Source organism: Nilaparvata lugens, chromosome 11, assembly GCF_014356525.2.
Source record: "Nilaparvata lugens isolate BPH chromosome 11, ASM1435652v1, whole genome shotgun sequence".
Classification (NCBI taxonomy): Eukaryota; Metazoa; Arthropoda; class Insecta; order Hemiptera; family Delphacidae; genus Nilaparvata; species Nilaparvata lugens.
The window spans coordinates 27,378,634-27,398,068 of NC_052514.1; the positions used below are offsets into that span (position 1 = coordinate 27,378,634).

Sequence of the window (19,435 nt, forward strand, 5' to 3'; positions counted from 1 at the left end):
GAAATGCAATTCTTTTATTCTCAAATATATATTTTAGTGAATTGGATTATTAACAAATCAAATTAACATCTGATGATCATAACGCACATTGCAAACGAAAAACAAGACGCATAGCATGTAAATCTTTTATTATTGTTTCCTATTTTTTGTCAAAATTAGCAGTAATGTTAATAAAAATTGTCAAGAATGATTTACTGTCACCACGTTAAAAAAGTATTTATTTATTACGAAATCGACATTAATGTTAATAAAATTTGTCAAAAATGATTCACTTATGTTGGAAAATTATTTATTCATTGGAGAAACTTTGCGAATGTATTTTCGCAATCTGACTAGTCTTTTTTGTAACATTTAAAAACATTTTGTCTAATTTGTTTTGTTTGGATCAAGTATTCAAGTTTAAACTTTAAAACGACGTCTGTCAGACTAAATTGTGAAAAATATGAATCATTTACTCACTGAGTAGAGCATGCTTTCTATCACATGTAATTCATGAAATATTAGTTTCCGAAGATGAAAGAGAAATCGATGTAATTTATTAATGTTCTAGGTTCGGTGGGCCGACTTGGAGGAGAGGCGTGAACAGGAGAAAATGAGGGCGATCGGATTTGTGGTCGGACAGACCGACTGGTCGCGCATGATGGATCCTTCACAGGGCGGCAGCAAGCTCACCCAAACCAAATACATCTAAAACGTATCCCTCACCAGTTGACAAATGTTTGGGTGGGAGCTTGCTCTTGCGTAATAGTGGACTTATGATAGAAATAACTCACCACAGGTTTAAGAGCTCTCTCCCCTGTAGTGCGAATGTATTTAGTTAATTGACTTTATGAGAGGAATTAGAAATATTGAGTCAGTAAGCAGGATGGAAACAAACTCGCTCCCTAAGTGTTTAGACATCTTCGAGGAAATGATTTGAAAATGGTGAAGGCATAATCGTCCAGACTATTTCTTAAGGGATGAACAGTTTATGTTCACCACTTTGCAACTGATTGATCGAGTACCTATGGTATTTACTCTTGATAACTAATATTATTGTATTCAACATTTTTGGGGAGAATTATTTGAAAATACTCATCATTCGATAAGATTAGATTGTAACTAATTATAATTATGTGGGAACGAAATAGTCCAAACTATTCTTAGGTGAAGAAATTATAATATTCACTAGTTTTTAACTGATTAAAAGTGAACTCAGGTAGTAACGACCTCGTATGAACTAATAATGTATATCTAGCAGTTTTTGGGGAAAAAATTGGAAATATTCACAATCTGCTGAATAGATTGCAATCATTGGTGAAAATGCGAAACTAACATTTCGGGGAAGGATTCGAAATTATTTAGCAGTTGGTGAAGAGTGTTTGAATGAGCTCTCAGGGTGAAACTCGTCAAAACTAAATAATGTATATTTAAAAGTTTTAGAGTAGGATTTCAAAATACCGAAACCTTGATTACACCACATGGCGGATAGATTAGTATCAACTATGTTCCATTTAGGGTTATATTAAGTTTATTGAGTGATATTATTAGTGTACTTATAGGGTTCATTGAGTGAAATCACTTCATATCATTAACAACTTTTAATTATTCAAATAATTCTCTATCCTTTTAATAACTAAGTGAGTACAGAATGACAATTTCAAATTTGTGTGCTGGCTAACAACTGTCACCAGGTTATTAGAGGGATAAAGTCAATAAATTTTTATTTGAGTCTGCAATCAATTAGGTAAATTTCTAGTGTTAATATGTATGTTGGACTTCCATAGAAAAACATCAGAACTTCAACAAAGTTAAAAACATCTAGTTGATGGAATTCTCCTTCCTCTTTTATGTAAACTAGGTATAAACTTTCTTGAATCTTTATTTGTGGGAAAACGTTTTCCAAGATTAGTTGAATAATATTGAAGTTTCTCTGCTGTATAGACAATTTTAGCGTGGAAACTTCGATTTTTTTGTTTGCAATAGAAATTTTAATAATGTGTAATATAGGTCTATCTAGGTACTGTAGTCAGTGTTTTGTAGTTTCATACGCATAATGTGTATCATTGTTACACATATAGAAATAATCTCCCTATCCCTTTGAAAAAAAATGTCTTCTATTCTATTTACCTTCTTCACCACAGTTCATTTTGTTATTTGCATTAATAAAACTCTATATCAATATCCTATGCCAATCGCATCATTTCATAGTGGAGTGGAGTTTGAAGGTTACTTTACGATCTAGCTTTTGATTCTGTTGTATAATGCTCAACTCCGATAATAAATTATAAGATCTGGATATTTTGCGGTTTCAGTGTAATTTTCCAATCAAATGAATTGCATTAATTGTTCGATTGTCACTACTGGAGTAAGATACGATACAATAATTTGATATTGATTCAGAAAATAATTCTATATTCATTTTGAAGAAAATATAAAAATTGGTAATAACTAAGTTTTTCTGTCTAGTGAAGTAGCATCACTGTAGCGTTTAGTAAGTAGGCTGTACAATAATTTGATCATAAAATATTCAATATCCTTGAATTTTTCCAGTTTTTTTTGGAACCCTGATTTGAACGTTCATTAGTTTAGTAATTCCAGGAATATATTTCGTAATTGAAATTTTCTTTTCACTGTGTTCAATGATATTTATCCACGCACTTAATCTCTCTTTCAAATTCAATTTTTTTTAACGCTGAACATTTTTATGATATTAGTATTAATAATCATGGCTATTTGTCTCAAATCCTTGACTAATTCCTTAATTAATTTCTCCTATCCTGCTTCTAATTGAAAATTTCCACCTATGTATTTCTTCTGCTTTTCCTCTTTGCTCATCCTTTGTAAATAATACCTACTCTTATCAAGATAATACTCTGCATTTGATTAAAAATGTACTTGGTGAAAATGTTCTCATAGTTTTGATTGGAGGCTGCCATCAGTTGATATTATGTTATTTTTAAATCAATTTTACTTCGTAATTAGTGTAGTGTTAGCTAATTGATGTAGTTCCAACTTTTTAAACAAAAAATACATTGGTCTTATCAAAATATCTGCTTCGACTGTCTGCACTGTTTGTTTCTTATTGTCATCCTAAACAATAGTATATAGTTTATTATTAATATTAATGATATGATATTTTAAGCTTCGATTATTCAACAAACATTCTACATGGTTTGATCTAAAAAGAAAGTTGCTCTGGTAGTAACTTAGTGTACGGAGAAAGCTGGAACTTCTCTGCTGGGATGATACATGGAAAAGGGAGGTATGACGATGATGACGATAATGAATGGACCTGAATAAACAGGCTCAGGTGGTTAAATTCTTCGAAAAGTGATTTTGAAGCTCATAACTGTTTGGTGGAGCTAGGCTCTAGCAGTTACTCTCCCAACGGTAGAACCTAGATTCCTGCTAATCAGGGGCGCCATTTAGGGGTGGCAGGGGGGCCTAGGCCCCCCCAAGGACCAGATAAATATTGAAAATGCGGCTCTATCTACACGAATCCTTAGAATCCCATATTGATTTAATTCTTTTTTAAACAGCAGTATTATAATTCCTTCTACAGTATCAACAACGTAGCAAAATTGCCTTGAAAGTATAGCTAAATATACGGAGTAATAAAGAATATATTTTTCTCTGTGGTATAGTTGAAGCTTAAATATAGAATGGGTACAATTTATTGATCAGGGCATAATAAGTGAGTTATTGCATAAATTTCAACTTGAGAATTAACAAGTTGCAAGATGTCACAATTAAAGCAAGAGATATGTACAATCAGACAAACATGTATGTACAGAGTTGGTGATTATTATGGGAACAGCTTAATGATTCTTTAGCTTTCTAACTGAAAGTTATTTTCCAATTAGAATATGATCCCCAATGAAATTGTCATGGTAAAAGAAACATTTATCTGTTTCCATGATTTTAAGAAATCTGTTTCAATGTATCTCTGTGGCCTCTCTGTAGGCCTATACTTCTAATAAATATTTAATGATTTAATATAACTAATAATGTATATGTTTGTATTGATACTTCAACTACATTTGTATAAAACTGGAAAAACTGAAGTATATAAAAACATCTTCGAATGTAACATTTATGGAGAAAAACCCAGGACCCTCTATCCTTTGGGGGTATTCCTTCCCCCCCCCTCATACCTCTTGGTTTTTGCCCCCCCCCTAGCAGTTTGGTGAAATGGCGCCACTGCTGCTAATAAACGTATGAATGCTTTTCAACATACTCATTTCACGGTAATTCTTTCACTGGAGTTCCCAGTGCTCGTCACTTATTTTAGTGAACCTATAAGTTTACGATGTATCCGCTGAGGGGGGCTTAGGCTTAAAGGTGCATACAAAACATTTCCTTCAGAATGGTTTGTACCTGGTGTTGAAATCAATTGCATGTTGATTAATGCTTGTGTTTGATCAATCCGCATAATTTTGAATGTCGTGAACTAAGGTCTCTCGTAGCGAGATGAAGAAAAAGATCTACAATAAATTGAGCCCTACTGATCATGTTTTATGTCTATATATCTATTGAATATCTTATTTCTCACGAGGCAAGCTTTGATGCGAAATTTGGAACCGTGAACAGAATATTTTTTTATGGAATTGAGAAATTTTCTGTAAAAAATTACATGAGCTAAGATTTACTGGTTATCTACTTCTCGCCTATGTTTATTCGCACCTCAAAATTGCGTGGTATTCATAAGTTAAACTTGAATTTTAAATCAAGTTTAAGTTGAATTAAGAAAATATTATGACCAATGTTTTTTACAATTTAAACCTGAATTAAGAGAAAATATTTCGATGCCCAACTTTTATGTCATTGAAAATAATCCGGTAAGGCGTAGGCTACTTATGACTTCTATCTCTCTAAGAACATCATTGGATTCGACAGATGACATAAATTAATTCTCACTAACATCCTGAATGTCTGTGAATTCGGATATTGAAAAAAAACAAATTCTCTTTGATTGATGACATCATTAGAACATCGTGACATGGTTCAACCTCAATGTTCAGCTTTCAAAGTTTGAATATATTAGTTATGTAAAATTTTAAGATTATGAAATATAAAAAAAATCAGAAAGTCAAGAAGTGTCGACATCATCAACTAATCCTGGTCTATAAGCTACAAGTCAACTAGTCTAAATTTGAAAATGGTTTATCATTGGTTGAAACCAAATCCAGTTGTGTTTACATTATTTCTAGAATCCAATGAATACTCTGAAATATTTTATGGGAATTCGGCTATTTTCAAGCCCTATTTGAAGCCTGCTGAGCGATCAACCTGCATTCAAATCGCTGAGATTTTCTCAATAAATTTCTTCACATTTTAAGAACGCTTATTTTATAAGGGGATCACCATCAAAAGACCTTGAAGGATCCTTATTTATTACATTCTTGAATCATCAACCAAAAGTGAGGCAACTCTTCGAAGAAGTACTGCATCCTTACGAATGGAAGAGGTTTATAATAACTATTAACTTCCCACCTGAGTGGGAAAAGACTGAGAAAATTAACTTCCTACTGGTGCATTTAATTCATATGAAATAATTCCAATAACTACAATATTTGAAATGAAAGCATAAAGTTTGCACCAATATTTTCTGACTGATATTTCTTTTTCGACTCTACACACTGCAGTTATTTATTCATGAATTGAAAATTAAAATAGTTTTAAGTATTAAAAATAGTAAGTAATTAAAACTATTATAACTGAGTTTTTAGTAATTATAACATCTTTTGTTCTTTCACTGCACTGGTTTTATTTTCTCTTCGATTCCTTTAGATATGTGTGTTGCATCATTCAACAAAATCTGAAAAAGAATAATCATAGGAGGATTAACTTGTGATGTCCTAATCTTATCTGTTCTTTCATAAACAATATTATCATGGATTCAAATTCGATCTTAAGATGTAAATTTAAATTTTATACTTTTCTATTGTTCAAAATATTTTAATGTGAATTGATTTTTACATCATGAAATTATTTATCCATTTATTCAATGATACATTGAACACAATTCATTAGAATGATTGGGGAAGGATCAACAGGCACAGCCCAAAACTGTTCCTTCCCCGAATTTCTTACACTAGTCAAAAAAGTTGGTTGTTCTCAGATTTCTACACTGTGAAATTATAAAAAATCTGGGAATAATTATTTTTGTGAGTAATTTTAACTTACGCCATCGTCAGTATTGCTCGACGCTTCATTGATTTCTGTGCTTCTTTTTGTTCTTGTCGTCACCCTGGTTGTGTTAGAAGAGGTTTCGGTTTCTGTATTCACTACGACTACAATTGGACCCTGACTTGCTAGCAAGTTATCGCGTAAACAGCTCTGAAAAATAGTTGGAGAACAACATTTTTTTAAAATATTTTAGAATCTGAACAACTCAATTAACTTTAGCTCATTATGTACATTAATTTATTCATTCGAATTGTAAATGTTATTTGTAAACAATACAATTGTGTCTTTTAATAATTATGATTTATCCATGGTGTGTGCGTGCGTGGAATTAAAATAATTAAATTTAATTAGGATAAGTTTATTCATTTGAGTTTATAGATGAGCATTTTTAGTTGAGCTTTGAATGTATTTCACTCCTGTTTGCAGACAAGATTTTTCTTAAGCAAACAGTATTGTATTCAATAATATGTAATATCATTTGAATAATGGAATTTGTCATGTAAGTGATATCATTGAATAAAATTTGATTCGAATGGATAAATTATTTTTAGTTTGGCTACTACAGTACTAGTCATTATAATATCTGCAAATCTAGCATGGTATAGAATCCGCATACATATTCCCCAAGGCGAACGGACGTATACAGATAGGAGGAAAAATCTCTCCCCAGATGCTGGACTGTTATTACTACGCAAAACATACGTCCATCGGTTTGCTCTCGTCTGCATGCAGAAGTTCAATTTTTTCTTCGTCTGCCTGTTCCTCTGTTTGTTCGCCTTTATCATCCTCATCACATAGAATATTGAAATCACAATGGAAAACTTGAATTTTTTGTCTTTTGAATGAGAGTTTGTTTCCTGGCACAGAACAGAACACTGAAGAAATCAAAACTCTTTTCCTCCCTAGTCAGTATATCTGAGAACTAGCATCTTGATCATTATTCTGGACAATTTGAAGCTCCAGCTTGGAGTGGTGATAGTGATAGAAATGTTGGCCCGGCTGCACGTAAGTCTAAAGGTGCGTATAGATTTACGCGCCGCGAACATGAGCAATTCACTTTAATCAGCTGATACCAAGCGTTTTATATCTGTATCTTACCGTTTCTGTAAAAATTCAGATATAATCAGCTGATTAAAAGTGAATTGCTCATGTTCGCGGCGCGTATATCTGTACGCACCTTTATATTCAACCATTGATTTAATGACGTCTTCCGCTTTTCTCATTGGTTCTGGCATTGGTTTTGTTGGGTGATTTAATTTAACCACGATTAAATGTAACAGACTTCTGTGCAACCAGGAGATTTATTTTCATTTTTATTTAACAGGAATGAGGTTAGTATGATGCAAACTTGAGCCCCAGGCTTGTGCGTTTAAATATTTAGCCTATATTCTAATTTTTCATTAAGTATAATTACCAACGCATACATGCAAACATTCGATTAATATGAATATGACCTACCTGTAGAATGTTGAGGAAGAACAAGAATGCCAATAAAGTGATTGCATTCAATGCTGAATTGCCCTTATTCCCGCTCCCGCTCTTCCACCTGACAAAGGTCGAATTTATTATAGACAGGAAAACCAATTTTTAAAACGCAAACAGTTCCATATATATTTCTAATATTTAGAATGTCTACAGTCGGTGTATCGTTGAATCAATAAAATTATAAAATAATTTTTTTATAGAATAATTGTTTGTTAATTCCCCAAGATTTTGTAGATTAAATTCGCTGCATAAAATTAATTCTATATAAGATGAAACTGGCGATTTTACATCTACACATCCAATGATATACCAACAAAATAAACCTAAATATTTTTAGGAAATTATCATTCAACTGTCAAATGAATTTTTTTCATTTTTTATTTTTATATATTAGAGCAATTTTCCCAATTATTCGTTTATTTAATATATTCTTAAACTACCTGTGTTACTATACAGAAAATCATAGAGAATGTCAAGGTATTTCCGAATTGCATTTGTAACTAATTCTATCGTGAATAAAGTTATGGCTAAGAGAAATATGAAATGCGAATTTGTTCAGCACCTTACCCATGAGAGTAATCTCCTCTTTTTAGGTCTTTGTATCCTGAATCATAAATAGGATCTAGGAATGAGGATTGAGATGTTCCTGAATTTGAAATCAGAGATTTGAATGTCATCTTAGCTTTTCCCCCCTGAAAAATTCAATCAATTTTCTTGAACTCTAGAAAACTGAAATAAAAAGTATAGTTACCATTTCCAAACAATAAAATAATTGTTCTTTCTCAGTTCACATCATGATGAATATGACTAAAAATATTCTTCTAGTTATTTACGGTAGTTAGTTTGGATAGAGCAAACAATACAATAGTCGGGAAAGAAAAAACAGGATATTGCCCAAAACTTCTTCAATTGTCTTAAATTGTCCAAATATTGTGTAGTTTATGTCCATTTAAATAAATTTTATATTTATTTATTTTAATAGCGAATAATCCTGTTCAAATTTGTAGCCTATTGGACAAAAATATTCAAAACCCATACTTTTTTCCAGAAAGTTGCATGCTGTATTGAAGAAATGAAAAAACGTATTCATATCAAGGTAATCTTTCATATTTCTTTGATAATCAGGATACCATTATGATTCTATTGTTCAAAAGTATATAATCTTGCTTATAACTAGTTGATGAAACATGGGGTTTTGATATTGTTTTTTTAATTGCTTAATAAATAGGCTACCGGTATTCATCTTATTTGTATATTATGATGTTTTGTATAGTCTTAATATTTGTATGAAAATGTTTTAGTCCTTTACCAGCATAAACTGAAAGTATTCAAAAACTTCATTTTTATTACAACTGCTTAAACTGCGCTTTATTCTAGTTGATGAAGTCATGATTTATATTGCAGTCATGTGATCTGAGATGTAACTTGTATCTCTACACTATGGATATTTGGTAGAATTCGTTCTACTATCAATAACCAGTAATGCGCTTGATAGTATTATTTCTAAGGAATTAATAGCCTCGAAAACGTTCATAGATCATCATTAAAATCGAAGAGATCATGACGACTGTCATCTTCAGAATGTCTTAGTTTCAGAGAAATATTCAATATTGAGTTGATAAATCAATAAGATGTCAATTAAAAATATTTTGATACTACATTTCATAGTTTCACAAGACACTTACCGTCGATTTAGCGCTAGTAATATTTACAGATTACTTAGTAGCCTTTCTACACTATATAACTCCGAAAAGAGCACTAAGATTGATGCTCTTCCTTCACAACAGTTCCCTCTACTGATGTTTCAATGTTGTTTTGGTTGGTTCTCCAGTTATTCTTCATGGAAAAATTATAACTGTACGGTACCGAAAATTAAAACAATCCTCCACCGTGAACAGTCATGTAGTGACGTTGGCGTGAATAATAATTGTAATTACTTCTTTAATTATCGTGTACTATTTTGTTGGATTACAAGTTGAAAATTTGTTTATTGTTGCTTCATTAATAAATTCACAAATTCTCCCTTGGGTTATTTCAGAGTTGAGATAACATGAAAATCGTCAAGTACTCTTCTTTACAATTGACCCTTGTAAAAGGGTAATAAATTGAGGATTGTTTCATCTCTTTTTTCATGTTAAAGGGTACTTGATGTTTTTTTTTCATCTTTATACATAATTGTAGTAGTCATATTATGAAAAGTGAGTATTTTCGAGTTCTCTTCTACCAATCTTTATAATAATTCTTTTTTTAATATCAAACTGTTGCAATACTCTCTAATATTGTTAACTTGTGTGGTTCATATGCAACTACTGTTAATTGTCTTCTTGGGATTTTAATAAAAACTATTTTTTCAAATGATTTATTAATTCTCTCACACATGTACATAATTTGACTATGTTCAATAATACATCATACACACTTTATTATAAGCTAATAAAACAACATCATCAACAATAAATTTATTATTACGAATAAATAACAAGAATAGGAAAATAATGTCGAACCCAGTCAAGTTGATATCGTTGGGTTACCAAGTCGATTAAATAATCAATTATAATTCACTTCTAGAAGGAAAAATTAAAATTATTTCATTAGATTCTTGTAAAAATGATAATGCAGATGATTATGAAAATGATTGGATGATTTATAAGATTGGAATATAAAAATTGTAGTATTTTTATCATCATTCAACTACAGTATTATTCTTTTACGTCTCTAACATCCTACTGTGGCATTCCCTTTTATAAAACTGCTAAGGAGTTTCCTTCAACTTTATTACCGAACTGTGCAAACTTAATCCGTTCAAGATTGTAAGCCTAATTTTTCAGATAATCACTGATTCTGTAATGTTTAAGTAATTTTTTTAACATCCCACCATTAGGCACATTTTTATGTCTACATGTATACCGTATTATCTAAACTTAACTTAACACTAAGAAGCAAGTTGATATTTATAAGAACTTTTTAAGTATTTTTAATTTGTCTTATTTGAGTGTAGTAAAATAGTAAAAGTCTTGAAAATGAAATCCTTTACGTCTTGTTGGACTTGAAGTTCCACTTGCAATAAATTGCTAGATATAAATGGGCTCCAAAATTGGTTTTTAAGGCAGTATTCAAAGATCCAAAGGTTCAAAGAGCCTCACCAATTATTCTAAAATGAAGATTTATTCTATTTCTTAAACTTCCGCACAGAAATAATTACCGTATATAAGAACGTATAAATACCAACTCACTTTTTCAGCAAAGTATAATTTAATACGTAATCCTCTTCTCAAACTGATCATTCAAGAAATCTAATTTCTCAGCATATTATAATTTAAACAGTATAAACTCTTGCTCTGATTACTATTTTGTTGAGTAATCCTATCACCCTTAATCCTTCTACAATCAGTTATTTCTTAAATTTTCCAGATTACTGTAATAAATCATACTTTGTGAAATTCCTGAGATGTAATATAGATGATCTAATGGAGGCTATTCTCACTGATATATCTACAAATTAATCCAAAAATGTAAATCATACTTACTTCCCCTTCAACAATAAAATTTAAACCTTATAGTCTCCACTGATTGAAGGGAAAATGTATATTTTGTAATTTAACAAAATGAAAATAACGATTTTTGAAGATATATCAATGTCATAACTATTACCAAACCATTTTTATGCGTTCTAACCGTTTTACAAACTTCTCCATGTGAAGCTACTATTAATTCTAAATCTAAATACTATTTGTAGTATAAATACTAGAATAAAATGTGGAATGTACTTGTACTGTGATTTACCTATGTTATATATTATCAATTAGTTGATACCTCCTAAAAACAGTAGATACAAAACCTCGGTCTTGATGAAAATTCATTTTTACTTCAATTTTTCTTGTATGATTATAGAAATTGAGCAATCAATTATCGGACAATTTGTATATTCCAATCTTATAAAAAAAAACATTCACAGAATATAATATTCCAATTCAATACCTAATTAAAAATGAGGAATATTACACTTTGTTCATCGTTTTACATTTTAATTTTCATGACAATGATAACATTGAAAATTATTGTATGAGATGAGGGTGAACTAATTACTAATGAGAACGATTTACATGGTTTTATGACAACATGAATGAAAATCAAAGGAATGAGATGAAATAGGATATGAAAATGATGAGATGAGATGGAGAATGAAAATAATGAGATGACATAGAAAATGAAAATGATGAAATGAAATGGAAAATGAAAATGATGAGACGAAATGAAAAATTAAAATTATGAGATGAGATGGAAAATGAAAATAATGAGATGAGATTGAAAATGAAAATGATGATATGAAATGGAAAATTAAAAAGATGAGATGAAATGGAAAATTAAAATGATGAGATGAAATGGAAAATGAGAATGATAAGATGAAATGGATATGGTAATAGAGACGAGATGAACAATGGAAAGATGATATTTTAGTGGGCAATGATTTAATGTAAAAATGTTTTCATGAAAAATTACGAATGTGAAAATGAAGTGAAATGTAAATGATACATGATGGATGATAAGGAAAAATCGAATGATTTGATATGATACGAAACTATGACTGCTTAGAATAATCCTTATCGAAATCATAAATATTATTTTTAAATATAAAATAAATAAATAGATTCATTCACAATCAGACCAGCACAACAACTGAAGTCTTCCAACATGCTCTGTACTATCCAAGATAAGATCTCAACATCTCAGTTCAACTTTATAAGAGATTATAGTTACATTTTTTCAAAATAAATAATAATGTATCATCTTGTTGGAGTCCCAGTTTTTTTACATTACTTCTCAACACGTTTCCATAAATAATTTTCCAGTTTTCTATAGAGTTCTTAATCCATCAATCAGTCTAGAGAAAATTAATTTATTCTATATCGCTATCAAATAAAGATAATTGAGGGGCACAACACACAATAAATAGTTGAATAGTTCGTTAGTGCATGCACCGCTCCTTGTTTGTTGAAATCGGCACGATTGGTTCTCAATAAATAAACGTGATAGTTTGCGGTTGGATTAGACTTCGTTGCAGGCAAGGTAGAGTTGTTGGCAATCGTCGCCACTTCGTCCCCTCCTGCCGGCCTCGTAGAACGCGTCGAACGGCGAGGAACTCGATCGCTGAAGGATGAAACTGGTTGCGTATCTGTTGGCAAAAAATTGAAAATTTCTATGGTATGAATCTAAATACATTCCAACTAATTTGGCAGTGATAACGGTTTTGTTTTGTAAATTAATTTTGTTGTTTGATAATGAATACTTATTGAATTGTGGCTGTAGTCGATTGGTGTACAAATTGATTATTGTCTATTGGTTTGTATCTATTTACATTCCAACTAATATGACAATGATAACGCTTTTGTTTTGTGAATTTTGCTGTATGATTATAAAAGTTTTTAAATTTTGGCCGTAGTCGATTGGTGTACAAACGCTGACGTTGTAAAGCAGAAGTTTCGGGTTCTATTCTCGGCCGTCCTTCGGGCCAGTCCCAGTCCCGATTTGGGATAAACACGTGAGTCCACGGTTCCGGCTGTCTAATAGCAGTCGTCAAGTCATGTCTGAGGCCTAAAGTTTATCATGTGCTTCCTGAAAACTCTGACTATAGACATGAGTCAACCAGGTCAATTCAAATGGTTGTATTTATTTTTATCCAGCTGCTTCAAGTTGAAAGAAAGTAATATTATATTCCAACGTTAGTAGACAGAGTTAGTAGACAACGTTAATAGTCATAACTTTGGGTATGTTCCACTGTAGAACAAAACTATGAGAATTTGCCATTTATTAGTGATTTTTCACAGTTACCATGATGTCATGTAGCTTGTACGATACCTTTTCTGAAAACATGAAATTATCTCATTTATTGAATAGTTTTAGTTGTTAGACACTTCAATGAGTGATTATAATGTTCATGGGATGAGAATTTTAGGCTTAGTCCTATTGTTGAGGAAGTTGAATAGAAATAAATATGTTGAACCTCTTCTGAATACGGGAATGTGGAAATGTGTAGGATGCTGAGTCGTAATTGGTTGTTTATTATAATTTTTTTTTTGAAAAATATACATTTTTAGCATATTGAGTGAGTACCGTAACTGATAATCGTAAAATTAACCAGTAATGTGTTGAATGGTTTCATTAGTTTACATTTTTAAACCGATCAAACTGTTGTCAAGTACGGTATGTATTTATTTCCTGAGGATGATTTTTATTTGATGTTTACATCTTGCAGGCTTCAGTGTAGATTTCTCTATAAGACAAGTCTAATAAACTGAACTAATGTATTGTCAGATAAACTGAAGATATTTCAATTTCAAGTTAGACGAAGTAACAGTAATCATTTATAAAATAAAATTACAGTACACCTTTGATATTAATAAAATAATAGATCAAGAATACAAAGACTAATCAATTTGATTTGTAGTTTTATCGAATGATTTGACAAAGCTTGCTATAGTTGGCAGTTATGACGATATTCAACTGTTTATTGTGATATTGCTGTGTTAATATCTCATCTTATCCAGAGCTGTACTCACGTTCCCAATTGACAGTAGATGGCGCTTCCATTCTGGCTTGAGCACTCGCGGTTGGCTTCGCACATGTATCTCTGCATACAGTTGTCATCTGCCGTCTTCATTGTCCTCACATAGCCCTACAATAACACATACCATATTCATAAAGCGTATCATTCTTCATTTACTGCAATAGTCATTCTAAAATTTATTGGATTACTACTTGAATTTATTTCATTCAACTCTGCGTTGAATGTAGAAAATAGCGAATTTTGGTTAATGAATTAGTGAATAAGATAATTTAATTTCAGAAAATGTTGATATCACATAAATGTTGTTACATAGAAACTATCTGAAATGATTTAATACAATTTATCAAAGAAATTCCTGTATGTGTAGAGCCTGTGAATATAAGTAGCAAATATGAGTCTAGCATAAATAGAATCAAGGAAAATTTAGGATGTCTTGTGAGTATGAATTTCCATAAATATGAGGGTCATTTTTCCAACCTCTGATCACATATCATTAGATACCAATCGATCTAAAATTAGTGTGGCTGATTCAGATTGAAATGTATTTATGCTGTTTGATGAGATTTCAGTTATTCAGTCTCTAGAAAAATCCTGTTGATTGATTCAACGAGATATTTTCATTAGAATACTGTGACGTCTTTCTCAACTAGGAAATAGTTTTACTGTAGGCTATACAGTATAAGTCAGTGATTGGCTCTCACAGAACTACTGGCTCTGTTGTAGCTGTTCCATAATACTAATAATAATAATTACAGTATATTGTTCTCAATTGATAATACTGTTACAATTTTTATAAACTCACTTACATAATTCACAATTATGGTGGCCGCACTTGTTTTGTTTATTGGTTGAAGCAAACAAATTCAATATTCAAATTCAATATTCAGAAAAGAAAAAAAACAGGCTATTACCCAAAACGTCAACCATTTCTTTATTTTGTCTCAAATGAAGATAAATATGAATGTAGGCTATCACACTACTTGATGATTTGAATAATAAGAATATATTATTTCTACCAACTATTTATCTTATCAATTATTGATTTTCATATTAATATAATTCATACAAACTGTAATTTACCTTGAGTAATGTCAAACCAGCAACGGCTGCTTCAGATACTGAGTCCTTCTTGCCAATTGAGCGCGCTGCCAATGACCTGTGACTGAATGAGGTTTTCAGGGCGTCCAGCAAGTTCACTACAATGTTGATAAACTGCAATTAAAGAATATTAATTAATTAAACATGAGTAATAAAACATACATTGATCACATTATCACATGTAAAAATAATGCTCTTGGTGAAAATATCTGTAATATGCACTAAAATAAAAGATGTAATCTGTTTCCATGATAGTAGGACTATACATAATTTACAATTTACATTGAATCTGAATAAAATTAAATTATCATTACACTTCATTGATTGGCCATTTTCACACTTGCCGAATCTCGGCCGACATTAAACTTCACGACACCCAGGATTCTCACGTCCGATTCTCACCAACAGCTAATTCTCAGCCGATCAGAGGACCAGCTGAGAATGAACTTTTGATGAGAATCTGCCAATTGGAGGACATACTGGAAGTCGTGAAGATGTCGGCTGTCGAACGGTAGAAGTATGAGAACTGCCAATTTTGCAAAAATATGTTTCAACCTCTTGATTCCAGTTTTCTATATAGATTCCTGGTATTCATCTTCTACTCTACCAGGAACTCAGAATTTCTTTAATCTTATTGAGCTCTAGTTCTCATAACTTGATTTTTCGCATGCATCTCACTCCTTAACTTGAAATATTTGAGGAGACAGGATTATAGCTGAATGAATATTATACCAAGCGAAGCGGTTTTTTCTAATTATTTTTCTTCTACAAGCCATTCAGCACCATCACCAAATTGAAAATGTCATGCTCCAAAGAGGTTTATTAAAATGAATTATGAATCACTTGTCTACATGTATGTCTCAATGATATAACATCTTTTTTTACTGAAATCAATTTCAAATAAATTAAAAATATAACTCATCAAACTGAAATGATTCTCATAAAACTGATCCTTGACTCTTAATAAATTTCACTAAATTGAATACACGATTAAAATTTAACATTTTCTTGTCCAATCGTTCTCTAAATCCTAATATGAAGGAGACGTTCAATACTTTCAATACAATTAATAAATTTTATTGAGTCACCTCAGTCACAAATGGAATATTTAAAGGTACAAGGTGGAACTTCGAAAAAAACTCCTTTAAACAAAAATTAGGACAAAATGATTGTAATATTATATGAGCCTAAACTCAATGATATTAGTTTCCCTGAAGTATTCAAATATTTTCATGTTCAGTTGTATTTTTTTGAAACGGCTCAACTCGAGACTTCCTTAAATTTAAGTCTTTAATTTTTGAAAATTCATATTGTATTATATACTAAAATTTATATTGCTGCGAAATGACGGCAGGCTATTCAGTTTGGATGTAAATAAACTCATTCTGCTAGTATGTTGTATGGGTACTCTCCACTAATATTTTAGTTACAGCCTACTGCATCTCAAGAACATCATGATGCTCTTGTATAAGAATATTTTCAAGGCTATTCTCCAGATGATTGTTCTGAAAACATAAATTTCCTTCCATCTTTAAAATGATATTTCAGTTCTAAACTGAACTTTCCCCAGATTTTCTGTTTTCAAAACTTAAATTTACTCCCACCTTTGAAAAATGAACTTTTTAGACTGTGTCATTAGTATCTTCTTTAAGATCATTGTCTCATTTTTGAAACTACCTATTTATCATTGTTTCGTCTGATATCCACCGATATTAAAACCCTTCTCCGCCCCTAGAAGTGCAGTTATTCCAAAGGAATTTAGTTGGTTCACCTCGAATACTTTAAAATTAAAATAGAGTGAAGTTGTTGAGGACTTACCTCTCCAGCCTGCTTAGCCATGGTTGCTACTTGGTCCGGGTCTTTTGATCCGAGGACAGCTGATAGAACGGCGGCCAGGATTCCCTACATAGCATAGCAGTGCAGTGCTCCAGTCAACTACCCAGTTACCATTTACAAACTACCAATTATCTACAACTACACTAGTTCTACACGACTACTATTCTACAATGGCTGGCCAGGGTGTCTACCAAAATGTGTCTTCTATCCTATTAGAATGAAATTCAAATCATAAAGTACTCTTTCTACATTTTATCAATGCAAGTTTTGAAACCGAAAAACTAGCAGTCGAACAAACCCAGTCTATTCTGTTTAAAGAATGGGTCACTTAAAGCTATTCGGTACACTTTTATTATTCAAATTTGATAATGTTTTTCAATATAATTGTTAAGATCATTATAAGAGTGAGAAAAAGTGGCAACTGAAATTTTTAAATGGCCTAATAAGCGAGTTATGGGAGTTATGGGTCGTTAAAGTGCTAACTCCGTTTTCTTTCCAGATCATAATCGGTTTCGACTATATTGACAGAACTTCTCTTAAAAATTCAAAAAATGTATCTTTCCCAACTAAAACATTTTATTCCCCATATCGTTCATAAAAATAAAAAAGTAACATTTTTGTAAATTTGATAACGGAACTTGTTTATTTTGGCATAAATCGCGAAAAACGCATATTACAACAAATTCAATGATATACTGAATGTATTAAAAAAAACTCCAATAGAAAATTCGAAACCGTTTATGATCTGGAAAGAAAACGGAGTTCAACACTTCAACAACTCATAACTCGCTTATTAGACCACTTAAAAATTTCAGTTGTCACTTTTTCTCACTCTTATAATGATCTTAACAATTATATAGAAAAAGATTATCCAATTTAAATAAAAAAGTGCACCGAACAGCCTTAATAAAAGCCTACATGAGAAGACCTCAATAAGAGTTTGTGTTTTAATGGTATATCTGTATTTCTAAGCCTTTCTACCATGTTATGGTTGTTCGATTGTCACCCAGTACTTTTAGTTCGTTGTATTTATGGACGTATCCATACTCTATTTCGTTATTGAATGTGTTTTTATTTTGGAGTTGGAATTTTCTATTGATGAGGGGTCTATTATTAATGATATGCCTGTATTAGAAAAGCCAAAAAGTTTTCATTTCAACAAATTAATCTTTCTAGTCTGTTATGGTTGTTACATAGTGTGCTTTTATTTAGTTTTGTGTTTTTATTAATAATTATGATAAACTTGGGAATTGAACCTAATGCCTATTTTGATGTATCTTATTTGAAAATCTGCCAATGAGCGATACATGTTTTACAAAAACATTACCTATCAAGAATTTTTTACATTTTCACAATATATGTTACATTTTCATTCATTTCAGTGTCTTAACTGAGGAGAGGGAATGAGTTATTCTGTAATGTATTATCAAGTTTTAGTAGACACCCCGTTCTATGCCATCTTTACCGATCTACCAATGCAATGCTTTTTTACCCTGAGAAAAAAGTAGTCAAAATGATGGTAACTCTTACTTCGTCTCTGTGTTTCCTAAAAGTCTTGAACATTTTTGTCATGGTTCACTTTCTGTGCCCTGGAATTTTTCAATAGTGTAGGAAATTTTAACATGAATTATCATTCTTCAAGAATTTCATGATTGATGTGTAGGCCTATACATTCCAATTTTTACAGTTCTAGAAGCTTTATAGCCCCAATCAACTTTAATCTTCAAAATTTTAATGTTTAGTATATTTATATTATTTCAACTCCTATCGATTCATAATTCGCTCTGAATCAATAGGTACTTCAACAACGAAATTCAATGATTAATTGCAGTTACCATCATTTCAATGACTTAATCTCTGCTCCGTTCATTATTAGCAGAATATTGTAAAGCAACTACATAGTAATAAAAGTAAATCATTCCAAATTCAAACTACATAGTGCAAGCTCATTAAAGTTTGAAGAATATCATGGCAATTACCATAGAAATTCCCCCATACTGAAATGCTTACTACCTCGGAATTTGAAAATCATATAACTATACTAATCTTTAACTTTATTTTCAATCATAAAACCTATTTGTCATAATAATATATATCTTTTCATGAAAACTTTTCATCAAGAATATTTTACAATATCACATGCTGTTCAATAAAATATTTGCAATATTAGAAACTTATGGATTAAGTCTTCTTGAAAACTTTTATGTACAATGTGAATAGGCTTAACACTTGGCTATCTGATTCAATAAAATGTTTTGACTATTCTCAATTTCTCTCTAA

The 19,435-nt window shown here is 31.2% G+C and overlaps 3 protein-coding genes across 3 annotated transcripts in view; 1 reads left to right on the plus strand and 2 right to left on the minus strand.

Annotated features, from left to right (window-relative positions):
• The window catches only part of LOC111062937 (YLP motif-containing protein 1-like), a 58,213-nt gene extending 55,182 nt beyond the window's left edge, over window positions 1–3,031 (plus strand). The window contains exon 18 of the mRNA XM_039437266.1: window positions 551–3,031. Within this exon, the coding sequence (XP_039293200.1) occupies window positions 551–691 (141 nt within the window). The 3' untranslated portion in view covers window positions 692–3,031. The remainder of the gene's footprint in view (window positions 1–550) is intronic.
• Window positions 3,032–5,490: 2,459 nt separating this feature from the next.
• On the minus strand, window positions 5,491–9,435 carry LOC120353607. Its single transcript, XM_039438038.1, has 5 exons — window positions 9,342–9,435; window positions 8,224–8,348; window positions 7,630–7,717; window positions 6,169–6,321; window positions 5,491–5,800 (listed from the first exon to the last, which is right to left on the minus strand). Exons 2-5 carry the CDS (start codon window positions 8,331–8,333, stop codon window positions 5,735–5,737), a joined length of 417 nt encoding a protein of 138 aa, XP_039293972.1. The 5' UTR covers window positions 8,334–8,348; window positions 9,342–9,435; the 3' UTR covers window positions 5,491–5,734.
• A 564-nt stretch (window positions 9,436–9,999) lies between these two features.
• LOC111061473 overlaps window positions 10,000–19,435 on the minus strand; it is a 38,403-nt gene continuing 28,967 nt past the window's right edge. Inside the window, exons 4-8 of the mRNA XM_039437267.1 lie at window positions 18,621–18,648; window positions 17,138–17,221; window positions 15,302–15,433; window positions 14,214–14,329; window positions 10,000–12,829 (exon numbers count right to left, since the gene is read on the minus strand). Coding sequence (XP_039293201.1) covers window positions 12,703–12,829; window positions 14,214–14,329; window positions 15,302–15,433; window positions 17,138–17,221; window positions 18,621–18,648 — 487 coding nt within the window. The 3' untranslated portion in view covers window positions 10,000–12,702. The remainder of the gene's footprint in view (window positions 12,830–14,213; window positions 14,330–15,301; window positions 15,434–17,137; window positions 17,222–18,620; window positions 18,649–19,435) is intronic.